This window comes from Rhinoderma darwinii, chromosome 8 (genome assembly GCF_050947455.1).
Source record: "Rhinoderma darwinii isolate aRhiDar2 chromosome 8, aRhiDar2.hap1, whole genome shotgun sequence".
NCBI classification, from domain to species: domain Eukaryota; kingdom Metazoa; phylum Chordata; class Amphibia; order Anura; family Rhinodermatidae; genus Rhinoderma; species Rhinoderma darwinii.
Window position 1 is genome coordinate 115985913 of NC_134694.1, and position 22968 is coordinate 116008880.

Here is a 22968-nt window from a genome sequence, read left to right on the forward strand (position 1 = left end):
TCCCTTTAACATCTTCATAATGTCTGATAAAAGCTTCTACTGTCAGTAGGTATTTATAACTTAAAGGGGTCCTCCATCATTAAGGGGTTTTCCAGTTGTATATAATTAAAACTTAATCATTGAATAATGAAAAATACCGCAACTTAGCTAAGTTTTTTTGTTTAACAATCAGTTTTTCCTTGTAAAAATTTTAAAATATAAAAAAAAACTAGATAAATTTGGCATCACCGTGATCGTATTGACCCGCAGAATAAAGTTAACACGCCGCTTTTACCACATGGTGAATGCTGTAACAACAAAACCCCCCAAAAATGAGAAATCGCTGCTTTTTTCCCGTATTCCACCTAACAAAGATTTTTTTTCCAGTTTTCCACTACATTATATGGTACAATAAATGGTGCCGTGAAAATCGACAACGCGTCCCGCAACAAACAAGCCCTCATACGGCAATATCGACGGAAAAAATAAAACAAGTTATGGCTTTTGGAAAGTGGGGAACAAAGAAAGGAAAGTGAAAATCGGTGGGAAAGGGTTAACTCTTGAGTGACAGCTGCAGTCCAAATGAATACATTGAGTTGCATGCAATCTTGTGGACTGCAGCTGTCACTCACCAGTGTAGCCCGGGGCTTAGTCTCCATCCCTCTCCCTCCAGCTAACGGGTCACCTAAAAAAGCGAAATCCATGTGATCGCCCGACTGTAATTTTTTTTATTGCACCTCCTTGTAAATGGGGCAATTACGATAAGGAGTCCATGCACAGGAGTTACTGTTTATGGCAGTTCTGTATAGAGGTCCCTATATCTATAGGTTACTATACCGGAGACTGCAGCAGCCAGGAGGGTCACGTAAGAAAACGAGCAGATGCCGTCCATTTTCCCGGGTTTCCTCGGCCCTTTGTGCTCCCGTCAGCTCTGCCCAGTCATCTCGTGTACATTTTGTCTCTGCCTTTCTGTTGCGAGACTCTGATCATGTGGTTTTCCTGTTTAAGGAAATAATGCTGACAGAATTTTAAAGAGGGTGTGAGAGGCGGCGGCGGCCGAGCTGCAGGGAGGGGGTGAAGAAGAAAGTGTTATTGAAAGAATTCGATAATCATATGTTATAAAGACAAAGAATGGAGAAACTGGTCACGTCTCTGATCCTGGTCCTAATCCCGGCAGCCTCAGGTAACGTCGCCTTCCATACTGATGCAGTTAGCAGAGTTAGTACGGCCAGGGCTACACCTAGACTTTTTCTAGTGATAATTTCTCATTTTAACTATTGCGTGACTGCTGCAGTCCACAGGAGTGCCCGGAGGTGCAGCATATTAATGTTTTCCTCTGCACTGTAGCTTTAAAATGAAAAAAAATAATCTCATTACAAAAAGTCTGTGCCTAGTCCTGGCCGGAGCTGCTCGGATCCCGTTGTTTTTGGTGTCCTGTAGTGATAATCTTATTTGCATGGACTACGACAGACCCCCAACTGCTCGACTTCTTCCTTAGAGGAGGGGAGTATAAGTAGTTTTTATATTATTTGGCAGCCCCCTCTGCCAGGTAAACGTGGGTGAAGGGAGACAACAAATTTTGGTCAAGAATTTTTATGTTTTTTTTTGCATAAAAGAGGGGGTCTCTCTGCAGCCCCTCCTAATACATTCACACGAGGCTTTGCTACTTCACTGCCTGTCCTGACCAGTAATGAGTAAAGAGCCTTTTTCTTTGCGATTTTCCATTTTGAGCTTCATTTTCTCACTACTTTCAAAATGACTGCTTGCAGTCAGTGAATAGGAACATTTTTTGTTTATAAACAGGGTGAAACACAAACTGCTCACAAAGCTGCAGGTCTTGTGACAAGAAAGATCTCTGATGTATTGTAACGAATCATGATTATCCTTTTTCATTGCACTCTATTGCTTTCTGTTATCAGTCATTTAAGGCTGGGAAGTACCTGCACTTATGATCACTACTTTATGTCACATATCTTCAGGATCGGATATAAGAGTGTGCGGGCTGTGTGGTTGCAGAGCGCATATCAGTTGCGCCTGCGGAAGCGGCCCCACATACAGAATATTAATTGTATAGCAGTTTTATTTAGACTGCTATTACATTACCCTATGTATGGAGCTGTTATCTGTTCACTGTATGTTATTATGTGGGCACTGCATGGTGGTATCATATGAGCACTGAATGGTGGTGTTATATGAGCTCTGTATGGTGGTGTTATATGAGCACTGTATGTTTGTATAATATGAGCACTGTATGGTGGTATTATGTGAGCACTGTATGGTGGTATTATGTGAGCACTGCATGGTAGTGTTATTTGAGCACTGTATGGTGGTATAATGTGAGCACTGTATGTCGGTATTATTTTAACACTGTATGTGGTATTATATGAGCACTGTATGGTAGTGTTATATGAGCACTGTATGGTGGTATAATGTGAGCACTGTATGGTGGTATAATATGAGCACTGTATGGTGGTATAATATGAGCACTGTATGGTGGTATAGGAACACTGTGTTTGTATTATATGAGCACTCTATGTTTGTATTATTTGACCACTGTATGGTGGTGTTTATATGAGCAGTTTATGGTGGTATTATATGAGCACTGTATGGTGGTATAATATGAGCACAGTATGGTGGTATTATATGAGCACTGTATGTCGGTATTATTTGAGCACTGTTTATCGGTATTATTTGAGCACTGTATCGTGGTATTATTTGTGCACTGTATGGTGATATTATTTGAGCACTGTATGGTGGTATTATATGAGCACTGTATGGTGGTATTATATGAGCACTGTATCGTGGTATTATGTGAGCACTGTATGGTGGTATAATATGAGCACAGTATGGTGGTATTATATGAGCACTGTATATCGGTATTATTTGAGCACTGTATGGTGGTATTATGTGAGCACTGTATGTCAGTATTATTTGAACACTGTGTGGTATTATGTGAGCACTGTATGTTGTACGATATGAGCACTGTATGGTAGTGTTATATGAGCACTGTATGGTGGTATAATGTGAGCACTGTATGGTGGTATAATGTGAGCACTGTACGGTGGTATAATATGAGCACTGTATGGTATTATATGAGCATTGTATGGTGGTATATGAGCACTGTATGTTTGTATTATTTGACCACTGTATGGTGGTATATGAGCACTGTATGCTGGTATTATATGAGCACTGTATGGTGGTATTACATGAGCACTGTATGGTGGTATTACATGAGCACTGTATGGTGGTATTACATGAGCACTGTATGTTTGTATTATTTGACCACTGTATGGTGGTGTTATATGAGCACTGTATGCTGGTATTATATGAGCACTGTATGGTGGTGTTATATGAGCACTGTATGCTGGTATTATATGAGCACTGTATGGTGGTATTATATGAGCACTGTATGCTGGTATTATATGAGCACTGTATGGTGGTATTATATGAGCACTGTATGCTGGTATTATATGAGAACTGTATGGTGATATTATTTGAGCACTGTATGCTGGTATTATATGAGCACTGTATGGTGGTATTATTTGAGCACTGTATGGTTGTATTATTTGAGCACTGTATGGTGATATTATTTGACCACTGTATGCTGGTATTATATGAGCACTGTATGGTGGTATTATATGAGCAGTGTATGGTGGTATGTGAGCAGTGTATGCTGGTATTATATGAGCAGTGTATGCTGGTATTACATGAGCACTGTATGGTGGTGTTATATGAGCACAGTATGCTGGTATTATATGAGCACTGTATGGTGGTGTTATATGAGCACTGTATGGTGGTATTATTTGAGCACTGTATGGTGGTATTATTTGAGCACTGTATGGGGGTGTTATTTGAGCACTGTATGGTGGTATTATTTGAGCACTGTATGCTGGTATTATATGAGCACTGTATGTTTGTATTATTTGAGCACTGTATGGTGATATTATTTGAGCACTGTGTGGTGGTGTTATTTGAGCACTGTATGGTGATATTATTTGAGCACTGTGTGGTGGTGTTATTTGAGCACTGTATGCTGGTATTATTGGAGCACTATATGGTGGTGTATACATTGTCTGGCACTGCTACTTAGGCATTGTGTAGTATATTATATTTCCAGTGTATAGTGGTGGTGCTGTTGAATCGCATTGTTATTTGGGCAAGTATTAATAGAAGTATTATTTGGCCAATGTGCGGCACTGTTGTTTGAGCCCCATACCATATGACACCTGTAATTTAGCACTGTATGGTTATTTGTACATGTGACGGAGGGAGCGATCACAAAATGTACTGCACAAGACCTCCTCCGACATACGACATAGGGCCTTCCCTGTATATCTCCAGGGCTGAGAACTTCCAGAAACGTCAACAAAATAAATGACTTCACTGTTAAACTATTTGAATCAATAGAATTTCTCGAGAAGAGTCGAGTCTGAGATTATGGACATTAACAAACACCACAGAAAGGGTTTGGGGAGGGAGCTCTGTGGCTTTTTCTGGATTTGTGGATCCCAGACGCCCTCCAGAATTATTGTTTGAATGAGTTTTAGACCCGTCCATATTAAACTACATATGGAATTCCCCTTTAATCACCTAAAATGAAACCAAATGAAGAAGTGATGTCATCTGACTACAGAATCTAGCTGCGGAGGGTCATGGGGTTGAGAGGCCACTGATCGGGTATTGTTTTTTTTTGTAACTGACAAAAACTGTGAAAATAGAGTAGTGTACCTAAGCCTGTGTGATACACCCTCCGGAGAGCAGCTACATCACCTATCATGTGATTTTCTTGACTTTATTAATAAGATAATCTCCAGGAACAGTGGGCTGCAGATCCCGATGTATCTAAGCCTATCATGTTTGATACTGTCTTAATAAACCACACAGCGCTATATTTCCCGTCATGTACTCTTACTGAATATCAATATAAAGATATGTTTTGGCACAGAGTGCTGCTAAGGGTATTGTCCAGGATTAGAAAAACAAGGCTGCATTCTTCCAAAAAACAGCACCACGCCTGATTACAGGTTATGTGTGGTATTGCAGCTCAGCCGCATTCACTTCAATGAAAGAAAGTTGCCATGTTTTTCTAATCCTTTACAAGCCATTTAAGCCTATCATGTATGATACTGTGCTTAGCCTGTGTATCTAAGCCTATCACATGTGATAATATCTGCTGAGCCTGTGTATCTAAGTCTATCATGTGTGATACTGTCTGCTGAGCTGCTGTATCTAAGCCTATCACGTGGGATACTGTCTGCTGAGCCGCTGTATCTAAGGCTGGGTTCACACGTGGCGGAATTTCACTTAAATTCCGCTGCGGACACTCCGCAGCGTTAATCCGCAGCGGAGCCGTTTGTCCATTGACTTACACTTTAATTTAGCAGTGTTCGTTTAGACGATGCGTAACATTCCGCTGCGGAGCATAGGCTGCGGAGCGGAATTTGGTGTCCGCAGCATGCTCTGTCTGTTGCGGAGCAGTGGCGGACTCATGGCGGAATTTCTCCATTGACTTCAATGGAGATTCTAATTTCCGCAATGAAGTCCGCAGCTGTCATGCACATGTTATGTGTGCTGCGGATGCGTCTTGCTTTTTTAACTTGACATTTCTTCATTCTGGCTGGACCTATGTATTTCTAGGTCTACAGCCAGACTGAGGAAGTCAATGGGGCTCCCGTAATGACGGGAGCGTTGCTAGGAGACGTCTGTAAATAGTCACTGTCCAGGGTGCTGAAAGAGTTAAGCGATCGGCAGTAACTGTTTCTGCACCCGGGACAGTGACTACCGATCATAATATACATGTATCTGTAAAAAAAAATGAAGTTCATACTTACCGAGAACTCCCTGCTTCTGTCTCCAGTCCGGCCTCCCAGGATGACGTTTCAGTCTAAGTGACGGCTGCAGCCAATCACAGGCTAATGACAGGCTGCAGCGGTCACATGGACTGCCGCATCATCCAGGGGGTCGGGCTGGATGCCGAAGGAGGGACGCGTCACCAAGACAACGGGCGGTAAGTATGAATTTCTTTGACTTTCACAAGGGAAAGTGCTGTCCCTTCTCTCTATCCTGCACTGATAGGGAGAAGGGAAGCACTTTTCCCGCAGTCCGCAGCAGCTAGTCCGCATCAATTTACTGCACATTTTGTGCAGATCCGCAGCAGAATCTGCGACGCAGATTCTGCGCGGCATTGATGCGGACAGTTGCGGAGGAAATCCGCCACGTGTGGTCATGCCCTTAGCCTATTATGTGTGATACTGTCTGCTGAGCCGCTGTATCTAATCCTATCATGTGTGATACTGTCTGCTGAGTCTCTGTATCTAATCCTATCATGTGTGATACTGTCTGCTGAGTCTCTATATCTAAGCCTATCATGTGTGATACTGTCTGCTGAGTTTCGACATTATACTGTCTGTTCAGCTGGTGTATCTAAGCCTATTATGTGTGATACTTATCTTTTGAGTGATTACTTTCGCACACACTTGACTTATAATACTTTGGGAAGTTCCCTGTATAAACATGTTGCACCACCCATCTCGGGATTGTGAATACAAATAATAATGTACAAGCCAGAAGTAAAGACACGAGTGAAGACACATCTTAATAAGTCGTCTTACTTGATCTGCTCCCCACTAATTACATCCCGTTCCTTCCTCATTATGAGGGTTTCCCTCTTTGGCTCAGTTTGACTGTCAACTCCACCCAAAAAGTATTTATACATGGAAGTTACCATATAAAAATATAATATCAGAGGCCAATGGTTAAAAAAACAAAAATCACCAAAAAATACTTATTTTAGTGTATGTTCACACAGGGCAGCTACGCTGCGTAAAAGCACACACCGTATCCGCCCTGGTCGCCTAAAAACCGAACCAAATTATGATTCAGAAATGTCCACTGTGAAAATCCTGCACTAAAAAAAAAAAAATGGATACTTACCAAGGCGACGCGTCCCTGCGATGTCCTGCACCCCTGGGATGACGTTTCATCCCATGTGACCGCTGCAGATTGTGATTGGCGGCAGCGGTCACATGGGATGAAGCGTCATCCCAGGAGGCCGGCCTGGACGAAGAAACACTGAGTTCTGGGTAAGTATAAGATTTTTTTGTTGTTCTTGGTTGTGTTTTTTTCCTGCGAAATCGTTGCGATTCCGCTGCAAAAAAATGCAACATCTGCTATTTGTTGCCGGTTTTACCTCCCATTGAATTCAATGGGGAAAACCCGCAAAAAATAAGCAGCGTTTACGCAAATACAATTGACATGCTGCGGATTAAAAAAACTGCACCGCAGATCAATTGCTGAGCGTTTTTTCCGCTCAGCATTTACGTGGCGTGTGGAGGAGATTTGTTCCATCTCATCCACTTTGCTGCTACTGTATTATGCCGCGGACTTTCCGTAACGAAATCCGCAGTATTTACGCTACGTGTGAACTGACCCTTATGGTCCTGATTTAGGTCCCATGATGCTGTTCAGCAAAATGTCAAATTGACCAAATCACCAAACCTGTGCGGAACTTCCACTCCTCCCCGTCACATCTAAATAATAGATGTGGAGCGCCGGTGACATCTTTTATTTCCTGACATTCTGATTCTATTACAGGGCAGTTTAAGGTTCAATCTCCGGTGACAGAATTGGTGGCAGAGGTGGGATCGGACGTTCTCTTGCCATGTATCCTCACCCCAGGATTGCCGGAGGCTGGTCTGGAGGTGCGCTGGTTCTTTACACTCTATACCACAATAGTCTTCTTACTTAAAGATGGAATCGAGGGTCGGCAGCAGCAGAGCGCAGATTACCGAGGCAGAGCGTTCATGAAGAACCGGCCCGGCAGTGGAAATTTATCACTTGTTCTGCAGAATGTCCAACTATCTGATGCCGGGAAATATCATTGCTTTGTAGACAATATTACCACTGATGTCGATGATGAGGGTTCCATGGAGCTCAATGTCGTGGGTCAGTCTTACTGAAGATTGCCAAAGTTATCATTTGCATTTTATCATGTCACCCGCAGATGGGATCAATGTGGTCCCTACCACAAAGCTCTACAAGCCACGTAGTTTACTGCAGCCATAAAGTAAGACCAACCTGTAGAGCTTAAAATGTTTCTGCTGGGATGCCGCAGGAGAAAGGGAATTCTACCTCATCGGATTCCTGACAGAAAAATATTTTCGTTTTGGGTAGGGAAAGCCTGACTATAATCATAAAGAACCCAATGTATGAGTAGCGTAATATACAGGCCGCCTATGTAGCTGCTACTGGGCCCTGGAAAGAGGGGGCCAAGACCAGCTGGGCCTCATCCCCTTTACAAAAGGGTAGTGAGAAACGCTCTAAATTTTAGGAAACTGGGTCGGACTGGGGTACCTTGGGTCTACCAGAGGAAACTCTTCTGCGGGTCCACCCTCCATCTATACAGAACATGTATTTGTCCACTTCTTTGATGTTAGAGAGACCCTCCAAATGGGGTTGTCTTCTGTTAGATCTTCAAGGCCTATAATGGTGTTAGAGCCTGGGCCCTGGTAAGACAGTCTGACCCCATTACCAAACAAAATAGTAGGTAATTGACCCAAGGATAATGGAAAGAGTTGAGCTGGGGCAAACAAACACCAGGACCTCCTGGCCAGGATGGTAAGTGATGTGGTCAGTTTTGATCTTCGTAAAAAGTTGAGTTACTTTGTAAAAATCTTTATAGTTTTAAGACTTTTTGTAATTTTTACATTTCACTGACCTTCATTTAGCTCCATCCCCTCCAAGACATGTGACGTAACAGCTTAGCTCTCATTGTGTTACTGTTATCTGAGCTCCCACAATGCATTGCTCTCTGGTAACAGGAAACCAGCAGAGGTTTGAACGGCCCTGAACGGAGAAGAAAATATCATGTAACTCCGGATCAGTGCAAGATAAGAAAAGCAAAGTATTTACAAAGTGACTCAACGTTCTATGTAGATTATCGTTGTGAAATGTTGAGTTGTTGCTCAAAAGCTTTAAAGGGTAACTAAACTTTCAAAAAAAAGTTTTGATCGGTGTGGGTCTGAGCACTTAGACCCCCACCGATCGCTAAAATGAAGCAGCAGAAGCGCTCTGGTGAGCACTGAGCTGCTTAGTTTCTGATCGGGTTGGTGTACAGGCTCATAGATTTTCTATTGAGCCCGTACACCAACCATATGGGGCTAAAAAAAAGGGGGACAAACCCCCTCAATCGTTGACCTGACCCAAGAGCCGCTGGAAAGAATGGAGGATGAATGGGGTGCTAACGTTACATGAATATTTATTAATTTGAATGGGGGCTGTGTGCAAATCAAACCCCAAGAACCTCAATCAGTTAGTCACAGGGGATCAGCTCGAATAGAATGGGTTGTCCAAAGAGGATAACCCCTTTAACAGTGACAACTTTTCCATTGTTGTCATAGCCCCGCCCTTGTTCCGATTTATATATGAATAGTAGGTAGTATAAAAGACTCTGCAACAAGGTATTTACCAAAACCTTCTTCTAAAGCCGGACATAGACATTACAATCTGAATGAATGAAGCATCTATTTCTTCTAGGGTCGGGATCTCCACCTCTCATAGCTGTGGCTCTTCAGGGCAGCGCTGTGGTCATCTCCTGTTCTTCTAGCGGTTGGTTTCCAAAACCCACAATGTTCTGGGAAAAGGAAAATGGAGATCTTGAACCATCTGATCCAGAAACCAACATCGACAAGACTGCACTGATCCGTGTAAAGAGCAGCATTCTTCTGAACGACTCCTCGGAGGGACAGATCTACTGTGGACTGAGACACCCCGTGACCGGGAAAGAGACCGGCTCATATGTGACAGTCTCAGGTCTGTGTCTGAAGAGCTTTTACTTTTATATAAGACAAATCCCCAAAATTTGTGTTATTCAGTTTATCGTAAAGTTGTGTGACCAATTTGGCCTTCGTTAGACCTCTCGTGGGCTTCTCACCAGATTTCCCAGATCGCCTGATGTTAAAACAGCCCAGATAAACAACGACAGATTTACCATTCATAACAACTCAACAGAACTTTTTAACAACTTGACAGAAAGTGACAACTGAGTACTTATATCTCCTGGGAATCTTTCAGTTTTAGGTACAATTGTGTTTTAGATAGATTAAGGCCGTGGTGGACATTACAGTATATTGGCTACTTTCCTGGATTGTTTGGGGTCTCCCGAAATTTAGGTCTTCCACATCCCAGGCAAGACCCCTGCAAAGGTCTCTGGCAGCCACTACTAGAGGGAGCTTGCTGTATACGGTATGTATTTAAATAGTTCCAATAGGGAAATGTATAAATATGTCTTCAGTGAGCTCCCCCTAGAGGTGGCTGCAGGTAAACCGAATTGTACGATTTAATTATTTGTCGGTATAAGGAAGGCACTATCCTGATTTATCAGAGACACTATTCTGGCATTGCTAATCATATAGCGGTACATGGTTGTCATTATGGGGGGTGTGACCTGTACTTGGGGGCGGAGTTTACATAAAAGTAAAAACTTCTCAAGTCTCTCTGAAAATGATCCTGAATAGCTTTGTTTAGCTTGTACCTTTTTAGTATTAACTTTATTCTTATTTAATGCTTATTTAATGCGTTCCCTGTCACTTATAACACAGATGCCATGTTTCCCCGCACCTCGCCCTGGGCGATCATCTTCTGGCTACTCCTGATGTTCACCATTGCTCTTTCCGCAGTGATGACTTGGCTTTTCTATTCAAAACAAAAGAAGAAAGGTAATATAAAATCACTGGGAGACGGCCGAAATGTTTTTTGAGATAGAGTTGAATGCAAGATCGAATGCAAGTCGAATTACTTCTTCCAAGGTCAAATCTTTATTGTAAAACATTTTTATAAACAAACCAAACTACATTCCTCTTTTATTTGGAAATATTTCCTCCAAACCTTATTGCAGTTCTTAGTCCGTTACGTCAGTTGCAGTACCGCTTTCTACCACTGTGAACAGCATATTCTGCAGTGGCAAACCAGAAGCATAATTCATTAAAGTTCAGTAACTTTATCACCCTTCCATAGCAGGTACATAAGCAAACAATGTAAGATTTATGTCAGTGGTCTATGGGTTATTTTTTTGTCTTTAGAAACGATCCAAAATATATCGACAATGCTTTCCAGTAACTGTAGATACACTCTTTGGTCTCCCTGCTTTTACAGTAAATAATCCTTTTTGCATTAAATCTATCTGCAAGGGTTGACCTTCAGCCTACTGTGAGGACCATGAAGTTAACAATAGGCCTCCATTATGTACAGACCACTAAGGGTACTATTACATGGCCTGACATGGGCCACGTAAACCAGCGCCGATCAACGAGACAGCTCTTTGATCGGCGCTTGTTTGCTCCTATCACACGGATCAATGATTGGGTATGTATAGGGACAGGCGCTCATTACTACGATCGCTCGTCCCCACGCATTTTCGTCATGTCGGCAGCGCATCATTGTTTACACAGGGAGATGTAATGCCGACAACGATGATTTTTAATTTTACATTTGAGTGTTTGTTAGTTCATCGGCTGATCGTTGCCCTGATTACACAGGGCAGTGATCGGGAACGAGCGTTCTTATGAACGCTCATTTACCTGATCATTGACCCATGTAATAGGGCCTTAAGGCTATGTTCACACGCAGAGTCAAAAACAGCTCCTGATTTTCAGACGTTTTTTGTGCCACTCGCGATTTTCGCTGCGTTTTTTACGGCTGTTTTTGGAGCTTTTTTCAATAGTCTATGGAAAACGGCTCCAAAAACGTCCCAAGAAGTGTCCTTTATACTACTCAAATCCAAATCCTGTGCGCCTTAAAAAGTAGGAATTTAAAGGGGTATTCCCATCGCAGAAAGTGATGATGTCATTTTGCTAGGATATGCAATAACTTTTTTTATCGGTAAGGTCCGACCGCCGGTACCCCCACCAATCATAAAGATTGAAGGGGCCGCAGTTCTGCATCTCCTTTAAGACTGTGCAGTGAATCGCGGCATTGTCCCACTCACTTGCAAGGAGCCGTGCTGCCGTACCAATCATAATAGATGGCCGGGGTGCCACTGTGAGGGCAAAAACTAAAAGGGCTGCTTTATTAAAGCTGCACTGTGGCGCCTTCAATCCCAGGATCAGTCGGGAACCTTCAGTCGATCATAAAATGATGGCATATTCTAGTGATATTTTATTACTTTCTGTGATGGGAGTAACACTAAGATACAGCTGGAGTATGAAGCGATATTAAGACAGAAGACCTCTTTATATTATCAACTATTCTAGAAGAAACCATCCAATATTGTCCGATTTTGTAATTGCAGAGATGCAGCTCATGGAAAAGGAGAATTGTATCGGTAAGTGCTCCTCTCATTCCCGGAGGTCCAACCCATGTCCTCACCAAATCTGAATGAAATGAGTGCATGGCGGGGAATTTACGGTGTGGTGGAACGGTAGAATTGTGGACTACAGAAGTCCTCGAGCTTCCGTTGTGACTCACATGACCCTGACTCAATAGACGGCCACATACATTGTATTGTACGCGAGCTTCTTATCCTACGGACACCGGGCTGTAGTCCTCAGTATCTTATCCTATCAATCTACCTTCTCAGTCTTCTTGTGGGACTCCACTCCTCTTATACATTTACATGAGAATGTCTTGGCCGGACTTTGCGTTATATATTTACATGAAAAATCAGAATAACCGTTAATCAACATGTTCTTCTTGTGCTGCTCATCTACATGTGAGATGAAAGTCGTCCGCACCCCTAGTTTCCGCTGTGCAGATCATTAGTTGGGTCTTTTTATTGATCATACACGGTATTCACGTCGTCTGCAGGGAGGTTTCCTACATGGATCACTTTTTCAGGTGAATATTTGATGATTTTGGGTTGTGTCGCCATATTGGAGAAATGTTAAAAAAACTCAATAACAAAATCCATTCATTTCAGTAATAATCATACACAAGGCGTATGGAGGCCGTGACTAATGGTGGGCATGGTGGAAGGGCACCAATCATATCTGAATGAATATGCAAATTGTATGGAGATGGTTTGATTTTTTTAAATATTTTTATTATTTACGGACCCTGCTCATGTAGTGGTGTACCAACCTTCTTCATGGGTCCACTTTCTATCCCCAACACCCAAAAGTCCCAGCTACCCATTCTTCATGCTGCCAGTTTTGTTTGCGATATAAATCAAACATCCCATAAAAATATAAAAACGATTTTCGATGTGACTTTGGATGTGGCCTAATCGATGGGCGGAGTTGTCAAAACTAGGCATCTGTCGACAGGCTCCTGCAATGTAAATCTGGTGCTGATTACACTAGAAAAGAAGGCTCAACAAGAACAACTGCACAAACAGCACCCCCCAACTATCAAATGCCACTTATAGTGAAGCACCTTTGTGCCATGGGGGATTTATAGCCCACCAACCACCAGGGCCCATGTGTGACTAAAGCTGGCCATACATTTCAGTTAGCTGTCGGAGGAACGATTATTCGGCCATCATCTATTCCTCCCAACTACCCCATAAACCTGCACGCTCAGCATGCGTTCCCTATAGGGAGAAGGAGTGAATCCGCGGTCAGGCTCCTCTGGCAGCGGCTTATCTCCTTACCAACAAAAGGATCGGCTATTTTGTAATTCAACACGCGCAACCCTTCTGTCCCCGACATCTGTTGTCAGGGGAGAGTTGGGACACCGCCATACACATTAGATGGTTGGCTGTTCCCAAATCTGCATCCTCTAAGGGTATGTTCACACGGTGTTTTCAGACGTAATTCGGGCGCTTTTACGCCTCGAATTACGCCTGAAAAAACGCCCCTAATACGCCTACAAACATCTGCACATTGCTTTCAATGGGATTTACGAGGTTCGATTCCCACGAGGCCTAATTTTACGTCAAAAGACGGCGCGTAAAAAGACGCCCGTGAAAAAGAAGTGCATGTCACTTCTTGGGATGTTTTTGGAGCCGTTTTTCATTGACTCCATTGAAAAACAGCTCTAATAACATCCGAAAAATACGCCGCGAAAAATGCGAGTAGTTACAAAAACGTCTGAAAATTAGGAACGGTTTTCGCCTGAAAACAGCTCCGTAATTTCAGACGTATTTTGCTAAGCCGTGCGAACATTGCCTAACACTATACAACTGAATGGGCTATGTTTTATGGGCTGGTACCACTTGGGTTTGCTATGGTGGGGATAGGATTGCGTAGTGCAGGCGCTGTGCTGCCATTTTGATTTTCATACATTTGTACATATATTACATTACTTATCCTGTACTGATCCTGAGTTACATCCTGTATTATACTCCAGAGCTGCACTCACTATTCTGGTGGAGTCACTGTGTACATACATTACATTACTTATCCTGTACTGATCCTGAGTTATATCCTGTATTATACTCCAGAGCTGCACTCACTATTCTGCTGGTGGAGTCACTGTGTATATACATTACATTACTTATCCTGTACTGATCCTGAGTTACATCCTGTATTATACTCCAGAGCTGCACTCACTATTCTGCTGGTGGAGTCACTGTGTACATACATTACATCACTTATCCTGTACTGATCCTGAGTTACATCCTGTATAAGGGTATGTGCACACACACTAATTACGTCCGTAATTGACGGACGTATTTCGGCCGCAAGTCCCGGACCGAACACAGTGCAAGGAGCCGGGCTCCTAGCATCATACTTATGTACGACGCTAGGAGTCCCTGCCTTGCTGCAGGACAACTGTCCCGTACTGTAAACATGATTATACTACGGGACAGTTGTCCTGCAGCAAGGCAGGGACTCCTAGCGTCGTACATAAGTATGATGCTAGGAGCCCGGCTCCTTGCACTGTGTTCGGTCCGGGACTTGCGGCCGAAATACGTCCGTCAATTACGGACGTAATTAGTGTGTGTGCACATACCCTTATACTCCAGAGCTGCACTCACTATTCTGCTGGTGGAGTCACTGTGTACATACATTACTTATCCTGTACTGATCCTGAGTAACATCCTGTATTATACTCCAGAGCTGCACTCATTATTCTGCTGGTGGAGTCACTGTGTACATACATTACTTATCCTGTACTGATCCTGAGTAACATCCTGTATTATACTTCAGAGCTGCACTCACTATTCAGCTGGTTGGCACTTGAAACAGTTGATAAGTAAGTTGCCAGACACACCATTAACAGCTTTGCTGAGCTCCTATAAGGAACAGAAAAGAAGGAGAGATGATCCAGCGCTGAATAGAATTTAAAAAGGAAGGATTGTTCCCACTTTTATTGGCAAAATCGTTAAAAAATGAAATAGAGACGCAGTCTCAAGGCAAGGAGTAGTGCGGGTAAATACCCAAGCCTACGCGTTTCGAACACGTACGGTGTTCTTAGTCATGGCAAAAGATGTCTACATCTACTCCTTGCCTTGAGACTGCGTCTCTATTTCATTTTTTAACGATTTTGCCAATAAAAGTGGGAACAATCCTTCCTTTTTAAATTCTATTCAGCGCTGGATCATCTCTCCTTCTTTTCTGTATCACACACCGCGGGCCGTCGCGGGGATCCGAGCAAGATATCCGGAGACGCAGAACCGGTGAGCTGGAGGTCTCCTCCCTTTCTGTATACTCCTATAAGGAAGTTTCTTCTTCCTAAATGAGATTATCGTACAGTGCCTAGAGGGAAGACTAAACTTCCCATAATGCAAATCACAAGAGCAGCTCTGCAAATATTCAGCCAGAAGCAACGGTAGGAGATTTCAGCTCTGCAGAATAGTGAGTACAGCTCTGAAGTATAATACAGGCTGAAACTCTCGATCAGTACAAGATTATTAATAATAAGGCTGGATCTGCACACAGAATTATGATTGCACTATGGCATTCTATAGGAGCCCTAATTTAAAGGGATATATTTTCTCTAAACCTGACCCTATACGGGACTACAGAGACGGGTATGAAGATAAACATGATGATCATGTGATGCTTCTTCTCTCTGTGTAACTTTGCAGTGAGTCCTGAGCACCTGCAGGAAGTAGCAGCACTTGGTGGATACCACAAACCTAATCTTAATGGTGCCATCTGTCTCTCCAGTTCTAGGAACCTCCACATGTGTTGTAGGTCATTGGACTATAAACTTTAGTTTTATTGAGTCTAACGGTAGCTCACAGTAGGATCCACTTTTTAATTAAAGGGGTTGTCCCTTTTGGTAAAACAAGGCTAATTTCTCCCACAAACGGCGCCACACCTGTCCATGGTTGTTGGTGGTATTGCAGCTCAGCTCAATTGAAGTGGATGGACTGAGCTGCAATAACACACACAACCTGTGGACAGGTGTGGCACTGTTTTTGGAATAAAGCAAACATGTAACTTGTTCTAGAAGTATGTTTCCCATCATGGACTGCTATTCAAAGAGTGGAGGTTGGAAGGAGGATGGTTTAGTGCCGGGTAGATTATATAGGACGAGACTTTCCGCAGCTGCGTCCATGACATTCTGCTTGATAGTGAAGTTTGTGTAACCTCAATTTGTAATTTAACCTTCCGAAGTGACACAAATCTTCCTCTAATCCATTTAATCTTCGCGTCTTGTTTGTGTGCAGTCGTCTCCTTTTATTCGGGTAGAGTTGTAGGTTACATGTTTTTACTTGTCTCTGACAAGTTCGGCAAACATTACGTCACGTCTTCCACCTATTGTATTCTTGACTTTTCAAACCTATTGCTATCGCCCACTTGGACTGCCCCATGGGTTTCGTTTCTCAAAGTCCCGGTGATAAATCCAGTATTACATGCTGCTCATTTACATGAACGGACGACCATGTAATACGTAGACATGTTGAGTCTCTTGGCAATGGTTCTCCATTCTACCTAATAAAGTGTGTCCTGAGTAGGCAAAGGGATAGAGTTGCACCTATGAAGACCACCCCTATCCCTACGCCCTTTTAGGACATATGGATGTTATAGAGGGTGTCACTGCTTGGCGGCCATTTCTGGCTGACCGATCTTCTGGCAAAATCATCTGTTTGCTGGGGGTGATAGATCCGTGACCATCAACTGATCGCTTCGACAGCTCAAGTCTAAAAGGACCGGTTCATATTCAGATATTCTTGGTCAGATCCCTTAGGGTATGTTCACACGCAGTAGCAAAATACATCTGAAATTACAGAGCTGTTTTCGCCTGAAAACCGCTCCTAATTTTCAGACGTTTTTTATCAACTCGCGTTTTTCACGGCGTATTTTACAGATGTTATTGGAGCTGTTTTTCAATGGAGTCAATGAAAAACGGCTCCAAAAACGTCCCAAGATGTAACATGCACATCTTTGATGCAGGCGTCTTTTTACGCGCCGTTTTTTGACAGCGACGCGTAAAATTACACCTCGTGGGAACAGAACAACGTAAAACCCATTGAAAGCAATGGGCAGATGTTTGTAGGGGTAATGGAGCCGTTTTTTCAGGCGTAATTCGAGGCGTAAAACGCGTGTGCGTGTGAACATACCCTTAGAGCTGGAGCCTCTGAGGCAAACTGGTCTGAAAATCTCATTTTGGAAAAGGGATCGGCCCATTCAGAACCAAAAATTCCTAAGTTTAGTACGAAATTACCCATCTAGGACTTTTCCATACATTACACCGTCCAATTAAATCAGGAGCACAAATGAGCATTGTTTCACCTAATTTGAGTTTCTCTTTGGGGATGGCAGAAGAGGCCGTTGCCTTGAGGGTATGTGCACACGTAGTGACCAAAAACGTCTGAAAATCCGGAGCTGTTTTCAAGGGAAATCAGCCCCTGATTTTCAGATGTTTTTTGAGCAACTCACGTTTTTCGCGCCGTTTTCGCGCCGTTTTTTACGTCCGTTTTTGGAGCTGTTTTCATTGAAGTCTATGAGAAAACGGCTCCAAAAACGTCCAAAGAAGTGTCCCGCATATAATGTATATGTGTCCTGCACTTCTTTTGACGAGGCTGTATTTTTACGCGTCGTCGTTTGACAGCTGTCAAACGACGCCGCGTAAATGACAGGTCGTCTGCACAGTACGTCGGCAAACCCATTCAAATGAATGGGCAGATGTTTGCCGACGTATTGTAGCCCTATTTTCAGGCATAAAACGAGACATAATACGCCTCGTTTACGTCTGAAAATAGGTCGTGTGAACCCAGCCTGAAGAGTTTGTCCGCTCTGGAGAGTCTTTTTGCTTTAAAGGTCCGTCGATTATAAACTGCGTGTCCTGCTACTGAAACCCTCAGCAATCCGCTATGTGAATGCTGTGTTCTTTTTCCCTGCAGCGCCACTACAGGTGAAATTAAGCATTACATTGTGCCCATTGACATCAATAAGCTGTGTGTGTAATGCAAAAACATGCCGGGTCCTCCAGAGAGAGACCCTCTTTGTGTAGCTGCTCTCTGGTTCATAGGCAACGGTCCTGAACAGGGGACCCCCTCTATTAACTCAACTACCTATAAGATAACAAATGAGAAAGTCATGGCACTCATTGCCGATCTCTTACAATGTATGTATCTTTAACAACCAGGGTCCCGATAGTGAAAAATATCGGAATGTTGGATCGGGGCAAATTGACCCGTTTATGGCCAACTTTAGTCTCCTCTATGCAATTTACAGTGTGTTGGAGGCTCTGTTCTGCCCGTTGCATGCATATATATATATATATATATATATATCTCTTCTCTTTCTCTTATATATTTAATATAAATATATATATTTATATATAAATAATTGCAGTCCTATACATTTTAATCTGAAATATATTGTGTGTGTGTGTGTTTTGTTTTCAGAGCGACTGAGATGGGAAGTTGGTAAGTATAAGTTTTTTTTTCAATAAAGAGACGGATATTTGCTACAGCCTTGCATTACAAAATAATAATATGATTAAAAGGATGAGGAAACGCTTGCAACAATTATTCTTTTTTTTTTTTAAATCTAAAACAAAAAAAAGAAGTAGCGTTCAAAACAGTCTCCTACCGATTTTTGTTTTCAGCTCCTATGCAGACTAATGTGTCTCCATGGTAACAGACTACAAAACAATCCTGCATAGTCCGATTGCAGTCATGTGTTACTCCACTCCCTCAGCCCACATTCCTACTGTCTATAGATTAGTAAGAAATGGGGGAAAGTGGAGTAACACTTGACTACTTTTGTCATCTGTAACCATGGAGACACATAAGTCTACATAGGAGCTGTTCATAAACCAGTAACAGAGTTTTAGGCTCTGTTTACACAGTTTTTTGCAGGCAGAAAAATCTGCCTCAAAATTCCGTTTGCAGTGTTTTTCGCCGGCGGCCAAAAAAGCGCTTTCTCTGCCTCCCATTGATGTTAATGGGAGTACAGAGACGGAAACGCCCGAAGAAAGGGCATGTTGCTTCTTTTTCCCGCAAGTGGGGAAAAACGATTTCGCCTCCCATTGAAATAAAAGACCGTGCCAAAATACTGTGTGAACAGGGCCTTAATCAAGACTATTTACAAAGCTGCGTCATTGTTTATTTTAGGGGCATTGGAGCAATAAATCATGATTGCAAAAGTATACATCCCTCTTAAAGGGCTAGTCCACCAGTAAAAAATAAAAAAAAAAAAAAAAAAAAAAGGGAGAAAAGCCTTAGTGTTTCCCATTTTACTAATCCAATAATGTAGAAATCTCCAGGGCCGGCTTGTGTTGATGCCTCATTTTCCAGTTCCTGGCGAGGAGCGTTATCATTAATTATTCCCTCCAATGTGACCTTGTCGATATATTGATCATGTTACACTTCGAGAATCTTACACAGCGTGAATGTAAAATGTAATCATTAAGCCATTAGTCATGTAGTCCGTGTATATAGAAGACTCGGATGATCGCATCGGGAATCATTTTGTAAATGCGGCCTCTGTCTTTGTTTTATTTTTAGAATGGAGAAGAATATCCACTAGGAAAGGTAGGAGCAGAGTTCGTGTTCATTATCCCTCATTTATGTCTAGATTTTTTTTCCTTGATCTGTTTTTGCCATTTTTCCTCCATTATTTGTTTCTTCATTTATCTGAATACTCTTCCCTGCCCTGGCCGTAAACCCACCAAACATAGAGAAGTACATAGTCCCTATAAGGGCCCGTTTACACCGGCCAATTATCGGGCAAACGAGCGCTCACAAAACACTCCTTCCTGATAATTGCCCTGTGTAAACAAGGCAACGTTCAGCCGATGAACGAGCAAATCGGATGATCGTTTCGTTTACGCAGCCAAAACTATTATCGTTGTCGGCAGCAGATCTCCCTGTGCAAATAGGGCGAATTGTACGGGGACGAGCGATCGGAGTAAGGAGCGCTCGTCCCCATATTAGCACCTTGTGAAAGGAGCAAACGAGCACCGATCGACGAGCTGTTTCGTTGATCGCCGCTCGTTTACACGGCCCTTGTCGGCATCTTGGTTTTACACGGGCAGATTTCCTGGCCGGTAACGAGGGCCGATCAACGATTATGCATGATAATCAGCGTTTATATAGCTCAGTTTACATGGAGCAATGGTCGGAATGTATGGGGACGAACGATCGTTAGTCCCCATACATTTGCATCTTGTCGGCAGCACATCTCCCGGTTTACACCAGATGTGCTGCCGACTAGCAACTATTTTTTTTGCCTCATAAAAGATGTGATGAACAAGTGTTTCCTCATTGAGCAGTGAGCAGCTCGCTGCCCCTTTTTACACAGGGCAATGATAAGTAACAAGCGTTCACTCGATCATTTGGCTCGTGTATAAGGGACTTTATTCATAGATTTTCCTAGGATTGGATTGGCCCTCCAAAGTATGAGAAATCCTCCGGTGACTCCAGGCCCTAAAACAATAATTAACCCCCAAACGTTCAGCGGAAGACAACCTGATTTGGATATAATTGTAGAGCAATCACTTACTACTAGGGACTATTTTTTATGGAATGATTCACAAATAACTTATAAGAGCAAAGATTAGGGAGAAATTAAAAGTACGAACAACCTAAACAAACTTCACACCAAACCAATGGCGTATACAGGGGTCCCTCAATATAGCAGACAACCTAAAAGCGAACCAAAAGGGACATGACCCTCAAAAAATAGTATACCAATAATATACAAAAGTACAAAAATCTTTATTGAATATAGTACATAATCACATAATACAGGATAAAAAAGGAACCATACACGGAAGAGTTTAAACAGCAGGGTCAGATGGAACAGACCATGAGCACACAGAGTCAACCATCCAAAAATGGCCAAAGAAATGAAAAGTAGACTTGTACATGTTCTATATATAGTTGGAGGGTGGGACCTCAGAATAATTTCATTCATAGGCCCAAGAAACAGCAGTACAACAGTGGATTTACCATCGTACTTACTTCTACAGATGTAAACAACTTTATTTTTCAAGAAAATGCAACGAAGTTGTCACAGCTCCGCCCTCAGCCAGTAGCATCACTTAATTGTATTAAAATCTTAGGCTCTGTTCACACCAGCCTTGTGATTTGCATTTATAACAAAAACCATGACGCATTGCCGGATCCGTGGTGCGAAGTATACCAACAGTGCCCCGACAAAACCCATTCACTTAAATGGGGTCCATTGGGTTCCGCTATGGTGCCCGTTGTCATGATGGGAAAAATAGCGTTTTTCTTCCCATCAAATCTTACACTACTGCTGATAGAGGCTCCGAACTGAGTCCGTGAGTGTGAACAGAGCCTTAAAGGAATTGTCCATCTTCTAAAACCTTTTTTGATATTGATTATGAATAGGACTAGTTCAGTATGGCAGTCTAAATGTCTGAGTACATATTCGAGCTTCATTAAACAGGTTGTCCAATGGTGAACAAAACTTTTGAAAGGCCTCAGTAAATATTGCCTGGTCTTCAAGGTGCCTTGACAACGTTCAATCAGAGGAGATTTCTTAGAAAAAGGAAGTAAAGAACTTATTTTTCTTTTCTTCCACTTATCCAAACTTCCCCATAACTAGTTTCGGCACTGGTTTATCAAATGGCACGTTGTTCTAAGGAGAAATATTTAGTAAATCTTCTAACTTAATTTCAGAGTCCATTTTGTTTGATCCTCTCACCGCTTACTCTGGCCTCATCATCTCTCCGGACGCTCGTCACATCTCAACTAGTGATACCGTTCAAAACGTTCCCGAAAACAAAGAGAGGTTTGACACGGAGCCCTGTGTACTTGGCCAGACGCCGTTTCTGAATGGCACCCACTACTGGGAGACACAAATCCTTGAGCAAAATGGAAAATTTTGGTCTCTTGGGGTAGCTATCGAAACCGTGAGGAGGACAGGAGGGCAACGAGAATGTCCGGAAGCTGGAATATGGGCCATCAGAGGGACAGGGGAAGGTTACTACGCTCTTTCTACACCTCCGGAGCCTATTATTCTACGTTCTCGCATCCCAATGCCCCATGGACCTGGTTTACTTAATGGACAAGGAATACAAGAACAAAGACGAATACAGAGAGTTGGAACATTTCTAGACTATGAGAATGGAAAAGTTTCATTTTATGATGTGGACACCTATGAGCCCCTCTACACATTTAACGAGAAGTTCTCTTGTCCTGTGTATCCATTTTATTACGTTGGTCCAGGAATCTCTTTTTCATTGAGTATTTAATTCCAGAGGACATAGATGTTCGGTGAGTTGGCACTGTTTACAGCTCTCGTGGATGAAACACCTTCATGGGCGTAACAGTAACCATGGGACCCCATAGTAAAACTTAAAAGGGTACCCAACTCCACCACGATTATCATTAGCAGATGTGCTCAGGACAAAAGGAAATGGTTGTTTTTGTGTCTTTTCCATGGCCTTCAAGCAATCTGCATTTAATTTTCCACTGCCCCTGTCTCCCTTACCATCGACCATAGTGTTTACTCTATGATGATGAAGATGGGCCCCTTTGACTATGCTCTTGGGTACCCTCAATAGCCAAGGTCCACTGCACTAATCTTTGTCCCAGTAGATGTTTTATACCATCCTTTATTATTAGCCATGAGGGGTTGTCCCAAAATTAAATGTTATCCCCTAACCACAGGAAAGGTGATA

The 22968-nt window shown here is 42.6% G+C and overlaps 2 protein-coding genes across 3 annotated transcripts in view; one reads left to right on the forward strand and one right to left on the reverse strand.

Moving 5' to 3' along the window:
* The window catches only part of LOC142659949 (butyrophilin subfamily 2 member A2-like), a 33862-nt gene extending 32643 nt beyond the window's left edge, over positions 1–1219 (reverse strand). Inside the window, exons 1-2 of one of the 2 annotated variants that reach the window (XM_075836560.1) lie at positions 1128–1219; positions 817–978 (exon numbers count right to left, since the gene is read on the reverse strand). In XM_075836560.1, coding sequence (XP_075692675.1) covers positions 817–871 — 55 coding nt within the window. In that variant the 5' untranslated portion in view covers positions 872–978; positions 1128–1219. Of the gene's footprint in view, positions 1–816 lie in introns of both variants that reach the window. The other variant, XM_075836559.1, reaches the window with a different exon arrangement.
* LOC142659948 (butyrophilin subfamily 1 member A1-like) lies at positions 741–22968 on the forward strand. The gene is made up of 8 exons (XM_075836557.1): positions 741–1162; positions 7573–7923; positions 9514–9789; positions 10578–10694; positions 12266–12298; positions 18719–18739; positions 19823–19849; positions 21965–22968. Exons 1-8 carry the CDS (start codon positions 1111–1113, stop codon positions 22537–22539), a joined length of 1452 nt encoding a protein of 483 aa, XP_075692672.1. The 5' UTR covers positions 741–1110; the 3' UTR covers positions 22540–22968.

What these genes read in the sequence shown, in the direction of transcription:
- LOC142659948 (XM_075836557.1), top strand. Translation starts at nt 1,111, where the DNA reads ATGGAGAAACTGGTCACGTCTCTGATCCTGGTCCTAATCCCGGCAGCC. An exon ending in GGAAAAGGAGAATTGTATCG is followed by an intron (nt 12,299 to 18,718) that starts GTAAGTGCTCCT and finishes TTTTGTTTTCAG; the next exon opens with AGCGACTGAGATGGGAAGTT. An exon ending in AAGAATATCCACTAGGAAAG is followed by an intron (nt 19,850 to 21,964) that starts GTAGGAGCAGAG and finishes ACTTAATTTCAG; the next exon opens with AGTCCATTTTGTTTGATCCT.